The following is a 24,970-nucleotide window of genomic DNA, read 5'->3' on the forward strand; positions in this document are numbered from 1 at the left end:
AAAACATTCAAAATGAAGGATTGATTGTAAAATTGAAAATTTTTAATTTTCCAACATACATTGTTAGAATAATCCGAAGTTATCTGTCAAGTCCTACACTTCAGGATCAGAACTTCAAGTCAGAAAACTTCCTGTAAGAGTTGGTGTTCCTCAAGACAGCTTTTTGTGACCAATATTGTCTGAGACCTTCATTTTTGACAAAATATTTGAATTTAAATAGACCATTTGATAGTTTCTTACCAACTTAATGTGAAAGCAGTATCCGGTACCGTCGATGGGGGTGACAATGGGTCTAGGGGGTGAGATTGGGTCAAAACGGAAAAATATGTTTTGTGAAATATTTCAGCTAAAATCGCTGATATTACTAAAATTAATAATTCATATGTTAGGGAACGTATTATTACACATAATTCATAACAATATACATTTTTAGAAATAGTAGTTTTTGTGTACTACATCAATAAACTTGCATGTTGAAACTAGATAAAATTTACAACATTAAATTTCTCCTGTACATACTTTGTACGCATGTACTCAAGCCTCTATCGTTGTATTAGTAGAATGTTGAAAGTCTTTTCATTACACATCACAGGTATTTTCCGGAATCTGTTTGATTTTCCCACAAAAAAATCATTTTTTTCGGTACGATGTCTAAAACATTGAAAATGGGGGTGAGATTGGGTCAAGCAAGAACGATAGTAAATGAAATTCCAAGTCCACTTTTTTGACATTTTACGGTGCCGGGTGTTCTCTTTTTTCATTAAGATGTGTTTATTCTTTCTAAATACAGCATCTCTGAAACATCAAACAAGTCTACTTGAGTATTCCGTGCATTGAATAACAATACAACGCATTTTGACAACTTCTCAAACCAGCAACTGTGTTTCGTGCGCAGCAAGATCGTAATATTTTATCAAAAGGGTGTTTTTTTTCTAAATTTGATTATTTATCAGTGTTTTCATATTATAGAAACATCTCACGGAAGTACAAATGGTTGGATCGCTGAAATACTCGAATTATGACGTCAACTTCTGCCTGAAATTTATTGATCGTGGAATGTCGCACCGAAATTTAACTATTTGCAAAGGTTTAAAATAATCACTGTTTCAATACACCTTTGGGGAAACTGAATGGGCTTTATAGCAATGGGAATTAGACTTTGAAGATAATTTGAGGGAAAAACCAAGAAAATTTATGTGAACTTGACGATAAATGTTGGGTTTACATATTTTTTCTCATAGCTCTTCAATTTTCAGTATAATCTTTCTTTTAAGTGGGTTTATTATACTTGTGAAACATCTTAGATATCTTATTGTCTTGTTTGCATCGTTTTTTGTCAATATTTTTCAGTTGTGAATGGTTTTGAAATCATTCTCAAAAACAAGTTATTTCGATTACAGTGACCCAATGTCACCCCCTCTATGGGGTGAGATTGGGTCATTTTTCATTCACTTGTGGTGCCGCTGTGAATAAATATTTGTCTTTAATTTTTTGAACAGTTGTTAATGTACCATCAAAGTACATACACACCAAATTTGAAGTTTATTGGAGTTAAATTGCGATAGTTATTCAAAAACCAAATCGCACATTTCCCTTTTTGACCCATTGTCACCCCCAACGACGGTACTAATATTAATTTGAATCACTGTAAAAATCCCAAAAGGCAACAAAATTTCGACTGATTTAAAGAATTGGTATAAAAAAGGAAGCATGTCAAAGTGCGGAATGTTGCCATTGAACCGCGCGAAGGCTATTAGGACCAAGTGCCAACCGCTGGTCCAACATCCGTACGATCGTAAATTAGCCAGTTTGAAACCCTTTCATGGTTCTTGGGGACGACGAAGCGACCAGCTGCCTGTGGCCACCGGTATCCAATCAGTCCCGTTGACAGTTTTATGCCGCTCACAAAGCTGGAGGGATTTCATTTTTTTTTATCGGAGGGGACGTTTGTTTCCCCAAATTTATGGTGTTATTTTTCCCGACCGACCAATGCTGACCGATCGAAATTTTCCACGGTGCACAGAGGAGTAACGAGACCAAATTCGTGGTCATTATTTCAAATTTTAAATCTTGCAATGTTTAAAGCTTAGCAAATAGTATGCCGTGTGTTGCATTTCCATTGAAAAGACTTCAAAATATATTTAAAATAAATCTTGTGTAAGACCAAAAAACAGTGTTTTTTTTAGTTATTTTTTATTTATTTTCAATATGTATTTGGAATCATTTCTTTTGGTATGAAGTATCTAGAATTCATGTAATTTTCGGGCTACATCATATTGTCATCAAAGCAGGCGGATCGCAACTTTTTGAATTTCCTGTCGCGGTTTTTTCTTGGTATCGTGTTATTTTCAATTCGACTGATGGTGATTGTCCACCCGGCACTAGTTTCGAAGCATAGTGAAGTGAAAATAGTGGATAAAGTGGAAAATAGAGAATAGCGGAGCATCCGGTAAATTAGCAGTGCTATAAATTTGTGTCATATCCAATATAGAATCGTTTAGAAGTCTCTATGGACGCAAGGGTCGTAAAAAGATGGACTGATTGCCGAAGATATATGTAGGGTAACCAATATATTTTGGACCCCCCGGGCCATTTTCCTGCAAATTTCCCAGTTTTAATCGAAAGACCAACTCAATTTGCATGCCATTTGGAAAGATAGGATTATTCCGCACTTGCTTCAACCGTTTGTACATAGACTAAGTGTTTATTTTATCTGAAATTAATTTAATTTAATCGGTTCATCCATGCAACCGTTACAACACGTTACACACAGAAATTGAAGCTGTCAGAAATTTTACAAATGTTAACAAAAACTTTTTTCATATTTCTGAACTAAAAGCGAAGAATTACATAGGTTTTCCATTGTCAATCGATAGATTAGACTATGGGCAAGCATATTATACAACCAGTGTAGTGGACTTTGTCGCCAAACGATAAAAAAATGCCTGTGGTCCAAAATATATACCTTGAGGGTCCAAAATGTATTGGTATGTCCAAAATAATGAAAAACAGTGCATCACAATTCAATTATTTTCGACGTTTTTTGGGTCCTACATGACCGTATGGGCATTTTTATCTCGTAGAGGAAGTTTTTCTCTACATTTTGGCATATTCTTTGACTTGGTTACGCTGTGCATTAATTGGAACAAAAAACTAGAATCACTTCCTTAAGGGGTCCAAAATACGACCGTTACCCTATTTGTGGTTTTTTCGAACGACCCGACGTACTTATAAGAAGAATTATGGTTTAGAAAATTGTGTTCGTTGGAATGCTAGTAGACTAATGTTTTGCTTGGCTGGCTCCCTGCGGTATTACACTTCTGAAATAGGAACGGTTGGATGATCCGGTGAGTTCGTTCCATATTATTCTACACTGTTTATTTTAAAAAGCTTTAGATAAACCTTGTAAATAGCGACGGGAAAGAATCGGTTTTGATTTATTTGTAAATATGTGTATCGCCGGTTTAATTTCACTAAAATAAAGTAGCTCGCGTCTGCGCTTTTTTTTTTCTTTAACCGCTTTTCTTTTTTGTTTTGTTTTTTTCTTTCCTGTATTTTTTTTGTTTTCTACGATACTATACAATGCGTATTTTAGTTGAAACGCAAAGTACCGTGATTTTTTGGTTTAGTTTTATCAGTGTTCAATACTTTATAAACGGACAGTAGCATTTTTTTATAATTCTAAAAATAGTTTCGGAACAATACGATGTCCCTAGAGGGATCGTTTCTACTTTAAACTTACTACTGAGCAGAAAAAAGACGATTAATCTATTAGTGCTTCTCGAAACATAATTATCCATATAGTAAATTATAAATGAATTCTCTAGCATTGAAGAGATTAATGATCAACGGCGAATGTTTTTGGCGGAATCCGATCTGTTCATTGGCAAAAAATGAATTTTCGTTGATGTGGGCACTCTGTTTAATTTTCTCGATTTCATGCGCTTTTTGAATAGCGTCCAAACCATTGATTTTAGCAATATAGTTTGTTCGGATAAGTTTCTTGGTATATTAAAGCGCAACTTTTGACGCAAAAAAATTGTGATTAATCCACATAGCAGTGAGATAGAAAAACTATTATTTCAAAACATTTGGTTAGACATATGGTGTCTTTGACAAAGTTGTAGAATTGGCAAATTGAATCTCTTATACTTGTTGAAATATATGCCGTTGTATGTGAATGACCCCTAAAAATCATATTTTTTATCATAGCTTTTATCCAAGATTTTTAACATTGTTTGAGCTTTCTACAAAGTTGTTTGTCATGAAAAAAAAACATGATTTTGCAGAACATATTATCACGCTATCTTTTGAAGTAACAAAGTTATTGATGAATCACTCTTTTCTCAAGGGGTAGTTTAGATTCTTACAAATCATGAAAGTACCATATCTTCCCTATCGGCAGTCGATAAATACTTTTGTCTATAAGCGTCTTTTTATGGGTTTTTACTATCAAACAAATAAGCTTTATTAAAACAGAGAAAAATAGAGAGGTACAATCTCCAGCAAAAACACGTGTTTTAAAATGTTTAACAATTTTGTAGAAGACATGAAAAATGTTAAAAATTTTAGTTAAAAGTTATGAACAAAAATGATTTTAAACGAGTTGTTTTTGCTGAACATTGCACCTCTCTATCTATTGAAGCAAAGGAATTATCGGTCGAATTAGTTTTAATAAGGTTTATTTGTTTGATAGTAAAAACCCATGAAAAGACGCTTCTAGACAAAAGTTTTTATCAACTGCCTTAAGATAAGATATGATACTTTCATGATTTGTAAGAGTCATCTGCGCCATTTTGCGTCGAAGGCAGTTATAGGGGCCTAAGGGGTAGGAGGAAAGAGTGATTCATCAATAACTTTGTTACTTTAAAAGATAGCGTGTTGTAAAACCATGGGTTTTTTCATGACAAACAACTTTGTAGAAAACATAAAAAATCTTAAAAATATTGGAAAAAAGCTATAATAGAAAATATGATTTTTAGGGATCATTCACATACAACGACATATATCTCAAAAAGTATAAGAGATAGAAAAATCGTGTCTTCGACAAAGTTGTTTCAAATTGCCAATTCTACAACTTTACCCAAGACACCATATGTCTATCTAAATGTTTTGAATAAATAGTTTTTCTATCTCACTGCTAGGTGGATTGATCATAAAAAAAAATCATTAGAAGATGCGCTTTAATATACCAAGAAACTTCTTCGAACAAACTATATTGCTAAAATCAACGGAAATCGAGAAAATAAAACACAGTGCAGTGTGGATTGCGGTGATTCTGAGATTCCAATGGATTCGAAAATGAGTACTGTTGTTCAAGTGTGAACCCTGGGATTCCAGTATGGATAATTTTGTTCCAGTGTACGATTCCAATCGTGGTATTTCAGTGTGGATCTTGGTATACTGTAGTTCCTTTGATTCCAGCACGGATCTTGAGATTCCAGTATGTACCTGGATTAAATGTGGACCTTGTGACGTCAGTGTGGATCCTGATATTTCAGGGTTGACCTTTTGATTCTAGTGTGAATTGTTGTGGGAATCCTGGGACTACAATGTCTCCCCTTGGATTCCAGTGTGGTTTCTTCGATTTATGTATATCCTGGGATTCAAGTGTGGATCATCTGATTTTGGTGTCGATCCTGGGATTTCATCGGGGATCCTTAGATACTGAGTTTCCAGTATGTATGCTGAGATGTCAATCAGTATCCAGGGATTCCAGTGTAGGTACTAATATTCCAATGGTGATCCTGAGATTCTTTTTCGGATACTATGGATCCAGTTATTCCAGTGCAGATCCAGAGATTACAGTGTGAGTTCTGTGATATTCCAGTGTGGATCCTGGGATACCAGTGTAGGTTCGGGATTTCTATGTGAATCCAGTGTTTCCAGTGTGGATCATGGGATTTTAGGTAGGATCCTGGGACTCCAGTATGGGTGATGCACAAGTTATGTCACGGTTAATTTGGATTTTTTTTATCCCCTCTCCCCCTGTATGGATCCTTCAAAAAATGTATGTAAATGTTGATGCTGGGATGCCAGTATGTATACTAAGGTTACAATGTGAATTCAGGGATTCCAGAATGGGCTCTAGAATTCAAGTGGGCATCCTGTGATTCCAGTGTGAATTTAGATATTTAAGAATGGATTCTGTGTTTCCAGTGTAACACCTTTGATTGTAGTATAAATCTTGGGACTCCAGTGTGGATCATGGTATTTCATCCTTTGGATCCTTTGGATCCTTTGTGTTCGTTGCAGATCATGGGATGCCAGTTTGGATCCTGGGATACTTATGTGGATCTTTCATTTCCAGTGTGGATCCTGCGATTCTAGTATAGATTGTAAAATTCCAGTGTGGATCGTGGGATTATAGTTTGGATCTTGGGATTTCAATGTGTGGATTTTGTAGTTTTAGTATGAATGTTTTGATTGCAATGTGAATCTTGAGATTCCAATGTAAATCCTTGTATTATAGTGTGGAGTTTTTGATTTCAATGTGGTTCTTGGGATTCCAGTGTAGGTTGTAGTATCTTTCTCTGTATCCTAAGACTGTATTGTGATTTGTAGGGCGTCAGTGTGGATATTGGGATTCCAAAGTGGATCTTGGAATTGAAACGTAGATCTTCAGCTTCTAAGGTAAATACTGGGATTCCAGTGTTGATCATGGGATTCAAGTGTTGATTCTCGGGTTCCAGTATATATCTTGGGATTCCAGGGTGGATTCCAGTGCGGATAACCAGAAGTCACATAACATTCAACGAACAAAGTCGTTTGTTCATAAAAATTGCATCACTCTCGCACAACTTGCTGAATGAAATCGTTTGATCGATAAGTTTCCTCTCATAAAACGCTCTTCTATGAGTTCATAAGTCCATTTCGTTTCGTCCCGTATACTTGTGCAAGATAAGTCGGATCAATCCGTAGCAGCTGTCAAATCAAATTTATTATCATAAATTAAGTCGCATAAAGGTACAGATTATTACGCAATAAAATCTGCACACTCGCATTGCATGCTATTTTTCATCATATGAAATATGCACGTATATCGCCTCCACTTTTTTACGTATAAGGCCTTTTCGCATCATCTTGTACGTAAAACTTTGCTCATGTAAGCATCGCATAACGCAAAAGGTGATGTCAATATACGTACATTCAGGTTGTCTGTGTAGTGTGGATTCTGTTATTACATTAGTAATGGTAGAATAAGAAACCTAGGATTCAAGTGTGAATGAAATGAAAAAAAAAAAAACTGTGAAAAACCTGTGGAAATTAGGTGGACATTAGAGTGATGCAAATTTTGAAATTTTGGCTCCCCTATGCTTAAACGATGTCAATTATGGTAATGAGCTGAGACGAGACTCGCGAAGACGGTCTTCTTTTTCTGTGATTGCTGAGTGTGTTTGTACAAATCATATGCAAGCCGTTCAACCCCTCACATAAACCTCTCAGCAAAAAATAATTGCGTTTGCATCACACCGAATCATAAATAGCCTTTTGAGTGGAATTTCATGCCAGAAAACGTAGCAGACATTAAAAATAACTAATCTTGTGTTTAAATTTATCAGCAACTTTGGAAAAAACTGCTCCGCCGACTGAAGTTTTTAATAACAGTTTATTCTGAATACAGTACTATTCACTATTTCAGCCATGAAAAACGGCGGGCTGCATTTGACGTTTCGTGACAGCGGAATCTGGGCTGCATAAGACGTTGATATTTTTCGTCTTCGCGACTCTCTCTCAGGTCTAGACTAGTGTAGTCAATATTAGCGCATAAGAAGATCATTGAAGGCAGAACATAATTTTGACCATAATTGAACCGAATTACTCCTGACTGCGGTGTGACGATAGGAGAGTGACGCAATATTTTCACACAGGTTCCCAGTGTAGCTACATGTGTCATCGCCATCATCGCCGCACGATCATCGTCGGAAAATCGCTGCCTCTCCAGCGAAAGCGATCCGTGTGACGATTCGGAGAGTCCATACGAAACGTGATATTTATAGCACGCAATCCCCTCGGTTGATCATTTCGGTTGTGGGACAGAAGCATCCGAATCTTCCGACGACGACGGTGCATCTTGTTGCGCCATGTGTTACATGTCTCGGAATTATTGCAACAACTAACTGCACCTTTCCATGAACTCGACACGTTCGGCGTTTTTGAGTTGGTCGGTGTCATTGCCGAACATTTTTACGAGCTCGCATTCGGTTGTTTTATGGGCTTGCTAGGTGGTCACTCATCGATTACCAGTTAACGGCGCTTCAGTTCTAAGGCGGTGTTTGCCAACTATGAGTAACCTGTAACAGCTGTTTGGAATTGGGTGAGAAACTTGTCAAAACCGAAATCGATACTGATTAGTTTCTGTTTCTAGACGAGGAATCAAATTTCGACCTGAAGTCGATTTGGAATGGCACACACGCTGTCATGTCATTCATTTGCTAGAGAGGATCTCATCACTCACGGTGTGCACTCATTGTGTTTGGAAAATGTAGGCGTTGGAAGATGCGGTTGTGTCAGTCTCCCGGATGATGGCTGCAATTTACGATGGTTTTCCGGATCGTAAATTGGTGCCATTTGATGTTAATCGTTGGCGTTATGTCGCCGTTGAATTACATTACAGCCCATTAGTGGCAAAACAATGGGGGGAAGCTGGATTTATAGGTGGATCACCAGTCGGATATGATATACAGGAATAGCGGAGTGAATTAACATGTGTATATAATCTTCTGTTTTACGATTTTGCTCATAAAAATTGAAATAGGAAAGCAATGGGTTGAGCTTAAAGGTATAATAAAACCACAAATCCCTATTTAGCTATATGCAAAATTCGGATAACTTTCACATTTTCAATCTTTTTGAAGGTTTCAACATCAAGAAATATCCTATATCTTACTGCTGAAACACAAAAAAAAAACTTTTCAAAATGTTGAGATATTCAAGTTATCATGTATGGTGAAATAGGGAACCATTATGGCCATAACTGGTACACCTACCCTACGTGAACAGGGTTTCCGAATATTTTAGCTAATTGTCTAGGTGCTACTTTTGAGTGAAAATTCGCGTACCTATCGGACAAAAGCTCGGCAGTACAAAGAATGTTTTTAATTGAACAAAAATGAGCAATCAACCATGTGTCTCCATCTAGTTTTATACACATAGACTTACATCCAGTTGATTGTTTTCTATCAGAGGAGAAAAAAAATATGTTTTGTTCTCGACCCTAAACTGAGATATGGTGTACCAGTATTCCACCAGGAAACATATTTTTTAATAAGTTATTCAAAAGACCTTTGATTACTGTTAATACTTTCAACGAAAACTTTCAATCAATATTTTGCAGGAAAAATAGAAGAAATTGTTAGATATTTTGTTTTTGTATTGAACATTGCGATGGCAAATATTGGATCATTTGCACCAATACTCGTCATGTTTGCTATTTCGATACCTGAATTTGCCACCTGCGCTAATTTCTTATGGAGGGTGGTAAATTTAGGAACACCATGTCGAAATAAGGTGCAAGCAACAAACATTTTGAACTGCGTATCCTGGAAAGATGCGTTTTCATCGAGATTAATGATGCCGATGTAGCTCCGTGGCTGCTAAAAGAACACCATCTCTAACACTGCTTCATTCGCGAGGGTTTGAAGTATTACATCCCAATCTGCGTAGATGGACCTACTACTACAGTAAGGATCAATGGCACTGAAGATGTCAAATGCCGTCATCTGGGATCATTTGGAGCAGTACGGCAAAATTATCTCCATCCACAACGAGGTATGGAAAAATTACTTCAAGGAGATGCCGAACGGAGTCAGAGTAGTACGAATGAGGATGACGAAAAATTTTTCGTCGTACATCGTAATCGACAACTTACCCAAACACGAAACCGATTCATCAAACGGAACAACAACAGCCAGCAAACACTCGAAAGACGACCAACAAGCAGCAGCGCGTTATAGCAGATGAATCCCCAGCTGAAGCAAACGAATCCGATGAACGCGATAAACGAAACAATAACAACAATGACGACGACAGTAGCGCAAATGAAACCGATGTCGAGTTAGATTTGCAGTAAAAAGAAAAAGGCTGTTGTCAACTGAAACGCCTAGCAGCACGAAGGAAGATAATCAACCAAAGCAAACATGCAATCAGGGTGACTAGGAATGCGAAAGCACAATTAATGAATTCGGAATGAAAAGTTTATAAAACTAGGTGTAAGAAAAAATAATGTAAATTTATCTCTTGACACGAATGCACCAAGCGGTGTAAAATGTCGTAAATAAAATCGAATAACAAACAATTTCAAAGTGATTCAACGAAAACTATTCGATTTCTCATTTTTGCTTATTTGTGTCGTGAAACGGTATAGAATCCGTGGTGACGAATACCGGTACACCTAACCTACTACCATATCCATCGAGGTATTTCATTCATGGGTTCAACCCTATAAATGGGAGAAATTTTCGTTAGCTTTTCTGGAAGTAATTTATGAGAAGTTATTTGGAACATCCATATAAAATCATCAAATATTCGTGAAGAATCTTTGGAAGAAGCTATGGATTAATCTAAAACCTGTTGTATTGTATTATAAAAGGCACGAGTGTGCTAGCGATTTCTTTACGTTCGATCACTCTTGATATAATCTATCAAAGCATTGCTGAATCTCTTAATGATTTCCAGAACAATACCTATATAGAAGTTCCAGAGTATCATGAAATTCTTGGCTGATTCAGAAATGCCTTAGAAATTTGTGGAAGTAGTCCTTAGTTAATTCTTAAAAAAAAAGAAAGATTCATAAGATTCCCCCCTGATATTTTCTGGTCTCTATTTCAATGCAAGTCTCTAAAAAGTTTCTACTTGATGCAAGTCTCTGTTTAAACCAAAATGGTCTATTTTTCCTTATTCTGCTTGCATTAAGTCCTGATGCAAAATTGTACAGACTATAAACAAATCTTCAGGGACTCTATCGGGTTCAACAAAGTCTTCAATAATTTCGGTTCAAATTCCCCGAGGAAAAGCTTCAGAAATCATCATAGTAATTTTACACTTTCAGAGTCTCCTAGAGGGCCAATTCTCCCAGAAATTCTTCCAGCGATTTTTCAAATCATGGTTAGAAAATTTTCTCCAGAATTTCCTCCAGTGATTTCCTTATTTTGTCCACATCTATACTAGAATTTCATCCAAATATTTTTTCACCAATTCTTCAACCGATTTCTCCAGTTGCTACTGTAGGAAATCTTCCAAAGATTTCCACAGAATTCCTCCCGAAGAAATCCACAAAGGTTTATTCCAGAGTTTTTGGTTTAAGGATTTTTTTCTAGAAACCCAACAAGAATTCTTCCGTCTGTTAATGGATGCCTTCTAGAATCCATTCACGTTTACTCTCATGAATCAAGAATTCTTTGAGGAGTTCTTAAAACAAATCGATTTTTGTTTTCTAGGACTATCTCCAGCATTTCATCCAAATATCACCCCTGCAGTTTGTTCCAAACATTACTTTAAAAGTTTTTCAAAACATACTCATGTAATCTTCAAAAGTCTATTTATGTTTTTACTCCAGTTAATACTATACATAGTACTGAATACAGTCATTTTCCCAATCATTCCTGCACAAATTCCTTTCGAGATTCTGTTCTATGTTTTTCGAAAAATTCCTTGAAAAAATCATGCGAAACACCTTCCCGAGATTTTCCTACAGACATTCCTAGAAGAATAAAAAAAAATCCAGACCTACTTTAGAAAATCTCATAGAATTAGTGGAAGAATTTCTGTAGAAATCGTGGAAAGAATCTTTGTGGTAATTGCTGAAGGTATCTACAGAAAAATTTGTAGTTGATATCTTATATAAATCCTGAAAGACAATTTCATAGGAAACCTCTGGATGCCGTCAGATTTCTGGAGAAGTTATTGATCGAATTTGAGAAGATGTTTTGAACAGTAAGTGCCAGGAATCTTGGAGGATGTCCCAGAAAAATCTATGGATGAATCACTGGATACAATTTTGGAGAAACTAGGATTGTCTTGAAAAATTTTTAAAGAAACTTTTATGATTTCCGAAATAATCTTTGGAGAAATTCCATTTCTGTAGGACTTTTTAAGAAAATCTAGCCTGAACCCTTGAGGTATCCTAAGGCAAAATATTCACCAACGTTTTCCTACCCATGGTTTCGCACGTGGACGCGCCTTTGCATGGTTTGTTGTACAAGAAGAAGTGTCCTGTTCTGAATGTAAAAAAAAACAACTTTATGCGTATTCATTAGTGTGTGAAAATTCCAAAAAAAAAACGTAACATTGGTAGCTGAATAACAGCTTATTCAGCTAAAATGCTGTTTATAAAAGGGACTGTATTCAGTATTATGTTACCAGAGAAGGAACCTATTTTATGAAACTCAGAATATATGGAAAAAAGCTTACACGTGTATGAAAACTTGTAAAAAAAACCATTTAATATAGATTCATATATGTTAAAGTTATCCTACACACTAAGAAAAAACTATTATTACATAGGAAGCTGGATCCTATTCTTGGCACTTTTGATTCACTTCGGCAGTAGGGTTTTCGTCGTATTAAAGTAATTGCAAAGTGTTTAGACGATTCAGCCGAGAAAAATCCACCACGCTAAAGTATTTCAAAGTAGTGCCCAAGTAGCTCTATGACTTCAATTTCATGGTAAGCAAAATGTTCGATATAAAAAATGAAATGACATTAATATGCAACTTAAAAATACGTCATTCTTGTAAAATCAGGCCCAATGTGACTGGAAATTTTAGTGATTCGGACATAATTCAGTTCAATGTGTCGAAAATTACGTCTTTTGTAACTTCAATTTACGTCATTTTACTTGCTCTAGTATGTCGGGCACATATAACGTAAATTTAAATGATTTTTTTTATGTGTATATCAACTAAATGCTGTTCAGTCTTCCATTCGGCCATACACGCAAACAAATTTTGCTGCATAATCTACCGAATCCATGGTAGAATTAGGAACTGTACCAACGATTTTCAACCGACTACATTAATCTATTAACTCTACCAAAACATAGTCAACATCACTACACAAGAAAATATATTCGATTTATTCGATTCGATCAGACAATAAAATTCATTTCAGTGTATGATCGTCCCATCAAATTTTTTTCCGATAAAATGACAGATTTTCCATGATCGAAGAACAATTGCATTTTTCCGCATAACATAGTACTGGATATCAAATGAACAATTGCGGTTATATATGAATAGTGTGTCTAGCCAGCTTATAAAACTATTGATTTTGCGACCATCAACTATAACTTCTGCGTATACTTTTTTTAATTGTTCGAATCGAATGGTGATTGCACGAAGTATTTATTATGAGTAAATTTTATACTAAATTTATATGGAAAATGGTATTTGTAACGAAACAATAACGATTACATAACGAAATAAGGACATTGCATCTTAGGCATTCAAAAGATTTATGAAAACATGGGACTTTAAAAACAATATTGGCCAAAAATTGTAAGCCCACTTTTAATCTCTTCTATTACTGAGTTATAATGAACTAGTGACAAACTGTTTGGAATATGATTCTATGCCGACCCTAGAGAAGATAGTTTGAACGCTGAAATACCTATCAATATTTCGCATTGCACACAAAAATTGAATTCTGAAAAATCCAGAACTATTGATCGCAAAGTTTCCAACCTAAATCATTATAGTCACCGATGACTTTGAGGATCACCCAAGTAACAAAAATACACTTGAATTCGCCCTGTGTGCTAATATACATACTGAGATACTGAGAAACAAAACTAATATTACACATGACGTAAATTTCATGATTTGCAAAATACTGTAAATTTGATGATATTTGAACTTAAAAATACGTCTTTCTTGTAAAATTACGTTCAAAGCAACTGATTTTTTTTGTGATCTGAACAATATTTTAATGTGACGAAAAATTACGTCACTTCTAACTTGAATTGACATCGTTTGACTTGCTTTAATATGACGTAAATTTCAATGAGTTTTTCTAAGTTTGTAGTGATATTATACAGTTGAAATACCCTATCACTGTTAAAAATAATGAAGATTAAACGTCATGTTAACTTCATTTATGCGATGTAAACATGATGTCATGTAAATTTAAGTCTGAAATCGTGTAAAAATGTGTTACATGACATGTAATTACACAGGATCCTGCTGGATTGCATGACATATAATGGAAGTTTGCATGACATACATGTAAATATCCATGATACTCCACTCTCCAATTATGTGCATTATATGTCTCAGAAATTTACACGTTTCGTTCGAATTGTGTGTATTAGCCACATAGTAATAGAGCTACTATGAGTCCAGAGAAAAATGAACGGGCAAGTGGCAATTTGGGTATATTATAGAGCTCTGCAAAATAAGCTACCTCACTCTTTCGTTCTTTCATAAAATTTGCAAACAACAAGGACAATAAAAGTCAAAATCTTGTACAAAATCGAAACAGTGCACGTCCGATGTCGAAGGATGTCATTGAATTCCTCGTTTGTTACACGATACTTTGTTGTATTACGAAAAAAAAGAACCCATAAGTTGAATACTTGGGCTCACAGGCATCGTCCGTGTTTAAGTGCTGATGATCTTCAATTTTTTGGCAACAATGGCGCAGTTCAATAAAGGAAAGGGATAATAGAAGGATGTTGCATTTAGCTCGCCCACTGTAGACTATCTATTTAGTGCACATACTCGAGTTTATGCGGGAGTGTATAGGCATTGGAAGTGAGGCGATTTGTGGCAGAGATTTGCTTTGGTTAGCAGGTTGCCAACGTATCAGGCGTAAGGAAAGGCGTGCTGTAATAATAAAAGATTGGTAGCAAAGTAATGGGGTCCATATACACCTGGACTACTTAGAAGGGCTAGTGGGTACGAAAAAGTCCACGCTAGTCCGCGAAGAGGGTGAAGAATGAAATAAAATGTCCACATGAACATCGTTTATTTGACGAACGAAAAATTCAAATCAATAATTCAACCTGGACGGCTCCGAGCATGTTTTTGTTGGGTTAATCTATGAATAATCCTAATTTAAACGAGCACATTTGGAGTATAAGTAAGCTAATATGTTCTCATTTTCGAAAGTAGTACATAGCTGAGACGAGACTCGCGAAGACGGTCTTCTTTTTCTGTGAGTGCTGAGTTTTTTTTATTCCACTTTGTGTTTATATCAATCATGTGCAAGCCGTTCAAACCCTCACATGAACCTCTCAGCAGAAAATGATTGCGTTTGCATCACACAGAATCATAAATAGCCTTATGAGTGAAATTTCATGCCAAACGTAGCAGACATTAGAAATAACTAATCTTGTGTTTAGATTTATCAGCAACTTTGAAAAAAGAAACTGCTCCGCCGACTGAGGTTTTTAATATCAGTTTATATTGAATACAATACTATTCACCTTTTCAGCCATAAAAACGGCGGGCTGCATTTGACGTTTAGTGACAGCGGAATCTGGGCTGCATATGACATTGATATTTTCCCTTTTCGCGAGTCTCTCTCAGGTACGTAGTACATAAACCAAACCAATGATTGCGTAAATGATACCTTTGATTGCATCAAAACAGATTCCTGATCAAATCAATCATCAGAAATTTGCACACTAAGAATAAATTTTCCAGCTAAGTATGTTTTTACTGAGTTGATATAACTCGGTAAGCTCGATTATCAATGTTTCCTGTTTAAATCATAAATTAAATTATTAAAGTTATTAAATACAACTTTGAATAAAATATAATTGAATATAATTTTGATTTTTTTTTCAAATATTGTTTTGAGGATTTTGAGCATAACAGGCTTTCAGTCAATTCACGGTTTTTGTGTCCACGTGGTATATGGACGGCCCCTGAACAAAATATTGTCCGTTTTTTGTTTTTGCGATAGCATTGATCGTCTACATCTCGCGTTGAGTATCATACAGGGGCATCTGCAGTGATCGATTTTTCTTCGTCGATTTTCTCTTTGTATTATTACACGAAATTCAATCGATTTTCGAAACATTTTACGGTTCAATACGTTGGAGGACGGTAAATACTTTCTACTGAGTCAAAAATAGTGTGAGAACAGTCGCCCGGCCTAGTAATTAGGTAAAGAGAAAATCGATGAAGAGAAATCGATCACTGCAGTTACGCCCTTATGAAACTGAACGCGAGATATGGTGTATAACAATAAAACAGATGTGAACGATGTTGCTCATAACCCCATATTTGTAACATTCGACAAAAGTAGACAATGGAGTACCAAGTGTGTATATTTGGTCAGTATGGGAAGAAACTAAAATTTCCTAATGTTACCTAGAACTTAATAATACTTATTCGAAGCTGAAATTTTGAACAGTTTATATCGCATATTTGGTAAATAGTCATAAAATAAATCTGATAGAAATGTCATTGCTACTACATTATGAGGCCCATGTATAATCTCAATGTGACTGTTATGCGGTTACAATTAGCAGTGTGACAAAACAATTTTGTTTTTTTTTTTTCGAATTTTCCAAAACAATCTCACAGATTTCAGTTAGTTGATCGAAAGTGTTTATGATTGGATGGCTTTACACGGTATTAACTTGAAGTTGTTAAAATCGTCTAATGTGACATATATTCAGTTATGGGCAGGATAGATAGATTATAGTTTAAGTGTAAGGAAATAAGTGGGCCTGTGATTGAACTCATGACCTTCTGCTTATAGGAGAGTAGCGAAAGCCATTAGATCACCAACCCCGTCGATATCTTAGTAAGTTTTTGGATTATGCTTGTAGGTCTTTAGATCTATATTTCATGAATCAGTTGAACTCATCAAATTGCACGGGCACAAAGACGTATTTTTAAATATGACTTCAAAAATACATTGATCTAGCACCTTAGAATCACGAGATAATATTCAATTTATTATTCTTTATGAGTGTTGCAATACGCGATTTCATGCTTATGATGGGTAGTATATATTCCTGGGAGCTCTTGCATGCTGCAGTTTGTACGAGACCTTTTTTTTCCTGCTTAATACCTACATTTATTCTTGGAAGTTGAGTAAGGTGTCGTCAAGAATATCAACTTCTTCGTGGAATTTACATGCCTCAACAGAGGCAATAATAGAGCAATAGAGCAAAAGATAGTATTACAAATACGTGAAAAATGTCACGTAAAACCAACTTTGCAAATTGTTTTAGTGTATAAAGGTCTGGCACTTGCTAGAACATCGGAAGTGAGTCCCCATTGCTCAACCGACATTCCAAAGAATATGACGTGAAAATACAAAAAAAAGGTACTTACCGCTCACTGCACCCCCGGTCTGCGGCAGGTTCAACCGTTCGAGTTTGAAATCTCGCAGTCGGTTGGCACCACTGCTGGTAACGGCGCTAGTGCTAGTGGTGTGACTACTAGTGGTACAGGTTTCCTGCACTGCCGAGCTAGTTTTGCTAACACTACTGCTACTATTGCTGGAGTTGTTAACGGCGTTCACCGAGGTCGTCGAAGACGAGTGCACGTGGTTACCGTTGGTTGTAACGGCGGCGTGGTGACCGTTGCTCAAACCGTTTTCGTATTTGCCGTTGACTAGTTGGCGTTCGCGGACCTGAAACGAGGAAGTGACGAGATTAGATGTTGCCGCGGAGATCGGAGGTATTTCAGAGGTCGGACTTACAAGGAACTCCTCGCACGCGGTTTGCTGGTGGAATAGTTTGGATTTGGACACGGACGAGACCTGCTCTACGTAGGATTCCTGATGCTGGTAGATTTGCTGATTCTCCGAAACGGTTGCCGATGAGGATTTGGTTGTGCTGCTGGTGGTGCTCGTCACCTGTTGCTCGACGTTCTCAACGGCCTGCAAGTACAAAGTTAAGGAGAAATTGTATGAATGGTTAATCTACGAATGCAATGATGAATAACAAGAGTAACCATAAGCACTAATAATAAGCCCCAAAACAGCATCAGCAATGCATGTAGGAATTATAACAGCACTACAAATGCAAACACGCCTAATAACAGCATTTTCAGCGCAACCCTATTACTGCACCATTAATGGTTCTAAGTCTAATGCGATGATAATCACTATATTGGCTCTATATCCGCATATAATTCTACCCCATTACCCCGAATACCATCACCCCGAATGCCATGGTTAGTGTTTATAAGTAGTTGTAGGAGGGGGCAAATGATAGCATAACCTAACATTTTACCACCACATTCACTTATTTTATGACGAGGATAATTATTATGGTTTCATTTGATAATGAAAGTCGGTTCTTCGTGGTGTCACGTTACGCTGGTATGTGTCATATGCGCATATAAAGGGCGAACACGAAATTATTGCGACACAACAACAGGGCATAACTTTTCTACCATTGGGTAAAAATCAACCAAATTGTGCACACTTTATCATTGATGTGTATTGTTTACATGCTGTCAAACTCGAAGTCGTGTTTTTCGATTCAACGAAAATGGAGGTGAACCAACGCGAGTCGAGGGAACAAATTCTTTCCAAACACCTGGAATTTCCTGAACTGTCGCACCGGCAGTTGAGAAAAATATTGAACATTCACCATTCAACTGTCTCCAGAGTGTTGAAGTGGTTCTAGGAGCGGTTGACGTTGGACCACGGCAAAGGAGCTGGAAGAAAACCGGGACCGGAGAACAAAAAGACGGAGGGAAAGGTGAAGTGGATGATTAAAGTAAGTCCCAACGTCTCAAACCGTGATTTGGCTAAAAAGATCGGCATGTCGCAGAGCTACGTCCAGAATGCAAAGAAGAGAGCTGGACTACATACATACAAGGTACAGAGCTTCCCAAACCGCGATGAGCGGCAACAATCTACGGCTAAAATTCGGACACGGAAGCTCTACGCGAAGATGCTGACGAAATATGGCTGCTGTGTGATGAACGACGAAACGTATATAAAAGCCAATTTTAAGCAAATTCCGGGGTTGGGGTTTTCACCGGCAAGAGCAAGTTCGATGTGGACGACAAATTTAAGAAAAAGAAAATGTCGAAGTTCGCCTCCAAATATCTCATTTGGCAGGCCATCTGCTCTTGCGGACTGAGGAGTGAGCCTTTCGTGACAAAGGGCACAGTTCTAAAGGTGTCCTGGAGTGGTATGAGGCCAATTCCGTCCATTTTGTTCCAAAGGACATGAATCCGCCAAACTGTCCGGAGCTGCACCCGGTGGAGCAGTACTGTGTAATAATGATGCGGGAACTTCGGAAGAGCAAGAAGACAGTCAAAGACGAGAAGGACATGTTGAGAAAATGGAAAAAAAAAACTGAGAAACTGGTACCGGATGACACTGTAAAGATTTTGATGGAGGGCATCAAGCGAAAATGCCTTCAATTTTATACTCAAGGCTCCATCGATTAACTTTTCTTTTGATTTTTTAAGTAAATATATGTAAATAAAATTTTGGTTTGATTCTTAACATTATAAGAAAATTGGCATGATATTTTCGGTGCCGCAATAATTTCGTGTTCGCTTTAATGCTGTCATCGTGCCATATTATCGTGCTTACTAGTTAAGGCCGCACGGGACGTCATTATAATCATCCTATCCATTTGAAGAAGCAGATCTCAAGTACCACTCAATATAGGGATGTGAAAAATTTATCACTATATTCTATATATGTGGTGCACAATCGATTAAATTTTCAGCTTCATTGGTTCACTAAAACTCGAGATTTGCTTCGGCAAAGTTTTGATGATAATTGTTAGAGTAAGACAAAAGATAGGGAAAATAACACGGTCTCCCGTGTCCCCTTAAGCTAAGTATGCTGTTCCGCTCAAGAAAAGTAAAAATTTCTGCCCAAGAAACGGTCAAGAAATTTCGTACGGTGAGCTCCATTTGGATTGACATTTCTTTTCAACTGCGTACTGCGATCAAAGAAAAATGCTTTTCTTGAGCATTTCTTGCAAGAAATTTCCCACGAATCGAGATAGGCGATTACTTTTCTGTTGAAGTGCATACTTCGCTTTACTATGAAACGGACATAGTGCGACACAATGTATCAAAGGAGGCGAGAAATGTGTACATCTGTCATTACATATATTTCCATTACATATATTGTGGACACAGGAAGGAAAGGGGAGATTTGAGTGCGAACATGCTTCAATCGTTGCTTGAAAGGGAGATTGCGATCAAATCCATGTTCAACAGGCGGCTGACAAGCTAAAGCCGTCTGTGGATGGGTGAACCGAAATCTCTTATGAGCGAGATTTCAACACCGCCAGAGCATCGTCATCGTCATCATCAGTAGCACAAGGTGGAGCAAGTCACTGCAAATATTAATAAGACGTATCGACGACAGGTGTCGCGTGTGAGCAGTCATGCTTGTGGTGTTGATTCGGTGTTGTTCGGAGAATTTATTTTTGAAACATTTTCGGTACCCACCTCGACGTACGCCTACCGGAGAAGCGTTTCTCGGAAACGGAGATGCCGAGAGGTCGAATCGAGAATCAGAAGAGCGAAAGTGACTCAAGTCGACCAAAACGCCTGAAGTTAGACATTGGTCACGGGAAGATTGACACGTAACGACCAAACGACAGCCTGCTTTGTCGTTCGGGTTTGACAAAGTTGCGAAATTTGAGCATCCCCAACCCAGGTCCGTGTAATCGTTCAATGGATGCAGACTTTCGGGCAACTTAATTCCCTAGTTGTTCTTTAGTTTTTCGTTGCAAGTCACATGTCACTTGGGGCACGTTGCGGATTTAATGCACTCAGTCAAGCGAGTAAGAGCTAATCTGCTAATTAATGTACTAATTGTCGTTTACGTGATGCGAAGGACCATAAATCTTTGCGCTGGCTGAGGCTGTAGATGCAAGTCGAACGGACGGATGGATGGGAAATGTGACGAGAGATGGCGTGTACGTGTGCCAGTTGTCAAAGTGAGCGTTGCAAAGTGTAGGGTGTAATTGTCATTGTTGGTTGCCAAGATGCCACTGGCTGTCATTCTTGGATGACAGCCGGCATGACGATCCGTTTGAATGGATGGGTGAAAGAGTTGTTGCAGATTTTCACTTTCACAGGTGTCTACTGTTGTCTATCTTGCGCCATTTGCGCGGTAGGAAATCGAAAGTGGCGCCAATTAGATGCGGCATTAATTTTGCCAGAGAAGGAATGCATGTGTTTCCTTTTTTGTACACCAATACCTCGATTTACGAAGTCTTCTTTTAAGTGAATTCAATTTATGTTTTTTTTTTCAAGAATTTCGTATATTGAGTTAGAACGATTGAATGGGAAATTATGCATCAGAATGATAAGATTCGCGGAAATAATGTGCTGTATATTTCAGTTCAAATAAACACATCATTGAACCAATAAAACATATTTTTGATCATACCTGCCTTGAACTCCAGGATACTCTGGAATTTTGTTTCCAAATCTACAAGTCTGATCTATGAACTATTCAAAATCTTTGCATATGCAATGAAGTTTAGAGTTGCGTTGAGTTTATGTTGTATTGATGTGTTATATTTAAGAACTCTTTTAAGTCATCCAAGAACATCTTAGAATATAGGTCTTAACATCTACATAGGTAATAAGTAACAAAGTGGACGATCATTGATGTAGTACTCGCTCTTAATAATTCAACGAAATTGGTTTCATAAAATCTAAAGCCTTATTTAGTTGGGAAAATAGCATGTGGACAATCTGGGGCAAATCTACGAGCATAATTTGTTATACTTTGAAGAGTTTCAAATTTGGTACATGCTCAGAAATGTTTGAAGGATTCAACTGCGAGTATTGATGATCGCAACGGAAGTTTTAAGTTATCCAAAATCTACCAGCATAACAACTGATTGTTTGATAAACAGTACACGCCCAGTAGACTCTTATTATTGTACTGGATGAATTGATGAGTTCAACGGGTGCTATTCCCGATCAGTTCATTACACTGAAACCACGATTTATGAAGTCATGTTTTACGTAAATTCAATTTACGAAAATTATTGATTGGGATGATAAATTTCGCTGAAATAATTTGATATCGATGTTTAGTCTTTAAATTAAGGATACATATTCTTGGTCTTGTCTGTCCTCAACTCAGAATACTCTAGAATATTGTTTTCCTATCTACAAGCGTGATCTACGGAACATTAAAAATCTTTGCAAATGCAAAGAAGTTCAAGGCAGCATATTGTTTTGATTCTGTTGTATTGTCAAGTTCTATTCAGAAGATTTTCTGAGCATTCCAAGTACATTCTGGAATATAGGTTTTTTTTGTCTACAAAAAAACGCCAAAATTGTCTTACGTAATTAATAGACCGCCCCTAAGGCCAATACTCCGTGGAATCCTTGAAGATCCAAGAAGATCAAAACAAATCAATACAATACTTCGTTCACTGTGAATTATTGCTCACGCTTGTTGATCCTAAGGCCTGTATTTCATGGAGTCCTTCTAGAACCAAGGACACCGGTACAAATTATAACAATGCTCAATTTACTGATTTAAATAGATAAGGGCCTGTGCAATAAAGACAAATTCAATGGATCGCTAAATACGGTAGAACATTGCAGGCATATGTTCCAGGATGTTTTTGGGTTAACTTGAACACCTGTTGTACTCTCAATTTATCAAAATTAAGACCTTATTTAAACAACTGATTGCGCTAAAAAACAATCTTCTAAGTGACCAGAGTTAAGAGTGTTCTAATGCCTAAACATATTGAGTAGATCTCTATTTGCTCTGGTAGAGTCTCAAACTCCAAGGAATTATTGGAAGACTTGCATAAATTTTGGCTAACCAAGATCCACAAAAATCAATAATATGATAAGCATACTTTTTATATTAGGAAGCATAATTTCAACGATGAATTTCTTAATAACAGACTCCAAAAGGCAAAACCTTTTTACTGAGCTGATTCATCTCACGAATCCAGTTCGCAAATTGAGGTTACAGTGTAGTTATTGTGCAACAATATTCATTGTATAAAATTTGGTTTTTAAATGATATAATCATTGAAAAAAGAGTAAAGACGTGTTATGGTTAAACGTGGTGGGTAGAATGCTCAATAAATGGACAATTAAAAATAATTCATAATTTTAAACGAGATAATCCTTCAATCGGGTCCTAAAGCTATTTCTTCGTTTTCCCTAATATTCAAGCTTAGAAATGCATGGTCAGAAAGTTTTGAAGTCCTTTTTTATTTTTTTATACGCAAAAATACAAATTTCTTGGATTTTGCTGTTTAAGTAACACCCTAAAATTTAAGCTCAAATTTGAAATGTAATTTGCATGACTTAACCAAAAGTGTTAAGGTAAAAAAAACACATCATGAGTTACATTATTAGACGAAGAAATATCGCCAGAGTTGATGCCAGAACTGAATAATAATAAGATCTCATAAAAAAACTTGAATCATATTCTTCCTTTAGCAGTTATTGAATTAATCACCAAAAGAGTTATTGTGAAAGTTTTACCAAGATTTTGTTTAGATATCGGCGTAGTTTATCAATATAATTTATCGATAGCGCCAAAACGAAACCGCAGGATATGAAAAATCTTTGTTTGTCGTTGAATCTGATGCTGTTCTCAGAAATGTTCCTGTACGTCACAACTTTTAGCTACAGCTGTATAAAACACTGGTTTCATTGATGTTCACATTAAGTTTCAACTATCAAACTTTTTTGTGATCTAATCCACCAAGCATGCAAAATAGGGCTTAAACTTTGATTTCAGATATTATTTCTCGCATAACTTCTGATCTCGCCCTAAAAGCCATTGGTAACCATGTGTGTAGCTCGTTGTTTCTGGCCATTTAAATGGAGTTACATGTTATTTTACAATGGTATGGTGAAGAAAGGATTATTCTCTACACGCCTGTGATGTTGGTTTGGATGCTGATTCATTCATTTGCTCAGAAACAACGAGCTACACACGTGGTTATCAATGGCCTTTAGGGCGTTATCCCAGATCATGCGAGATTTGGTTGAAATTGCATGATAAAATTGATATTTATCTGATTTTTTCAATATGCTTGCAGTCTCCATACAAAATTCTTCGCTTCTCTTGTATGGCAAAATACAATACTTCTCCAATACACCTAAAAATAACTTTTGCGCATCGAAAGTATTATGAACTTTGTTGATAAGTATTATAATACAAATGAAGTTTGTGTTCTTTGGCAAATTAAGCAAAAAAATCGCCATTCAAGCTGGAAAACTTGCATGCAAGTTGGCTTGAATAGTTAAACATGGCATTTTCAACAGTCAATATCTCAAAAACTAGATGTGCAGTGATAGTTTTGTAAACAGCAATGGGTTAAGCAACCCGTAATTAAGTAAATAGCGGTATTTTGATGCTTGAGACAAAAACGTGTTTTGCGGTGTATTTTAAACTTGACTAAAAAGAATTATTAGAAACAAATATTAGAGTAATAAAATTACAACAAGTAACGCATGAAGAGAAAAAACAAAATCTTGCTTTTCGTCCACGGTATGAGCGTGACGCTTCTGGCATTGGCAACTGTGCGAGAAGTGAAAAGTTTACATCAGAACAAAATAAATGAGTTATGTTATTTTTTATATCAGTGTAAAATTTCTTATAAAGAAACTAGTGGGCCCGGCAAACGTTGTATTGCATTGTAGTAGGCTGTTGTTTTATGCTCTGTAAGATTTCCATACAAACTGACAATTTCGTATGTAGGGGAAGGGGTGGTAAAATGAACACCGTGGCCTTTTACCGAGAAAAAACTAATTTTGATGAATTTTTATCATGCACTTCCGATTCAGAGCATAAATCGGAGTGTTCGAGTTGATACGTAGGTCAATTCAAGTGAAAATATCATTAAAAACTAGAATTTCAGAAAACCACGTTTGAAAACTAGAACTGACGTAACTTTTAGCTCGGAAGACTTGAGCTTTCTCAGTGATTCGAATATCGTTATGATATGATGTCAAATCTGATACCTCTACAATTCTTTTTGAATGGGCTACAATGATTAACGGGTGAATTTTCTGTAAGGCAA

At 36.6% G+C, this 24,970-nt stretch overlaps 1 protein-coding gene across 8 annotated transcripts in view; it reads right to left on the bottom strand.

Annotated features, from left to right (window-relative positions):
* Window positions 1–24,970, bottom strand: part of LOC5572167 (filamin-A) — a 391,843-nt gene that overhangs the window by 115,711 nt on the left and 251,162 nt on the right. For all 8 annotated transcript variants that reach the window (XM_021857517.1, XM_021857516.1, XM_021857518.1 and 5 more), the window contains 2 exons: window positions 17,662–17,841; window positions 17,292–17,592 (listed from right to left, as the gene is read on the bottom strand). In XM_021857517.1, the coding sequence (XP_021713209.1) occupies window positions 17,292–17,592; window positions 17,662–17,841 (481 nt within the window). The remainder of the gene's footprint in view (window positions 1–17,291; window positions 17,593–17,661; window positions 17,842–24,970) is intronic.

This window comes from Aedes aegypti, chromosome 1 (assembly GCF_002204515.2).
Source record: "Aedes aegypti strain LVP_AGWG chromosome 1, AaegL5.0 Primary Assembly, whole genome shotgun sequence".
In the NCBI taxonomy this organism is placed as follows: Eukaryota; Metazoa; Arthropoda; class Insecta; order Diptera; family Culicidae; genus Aedes; species Aedes aegypti.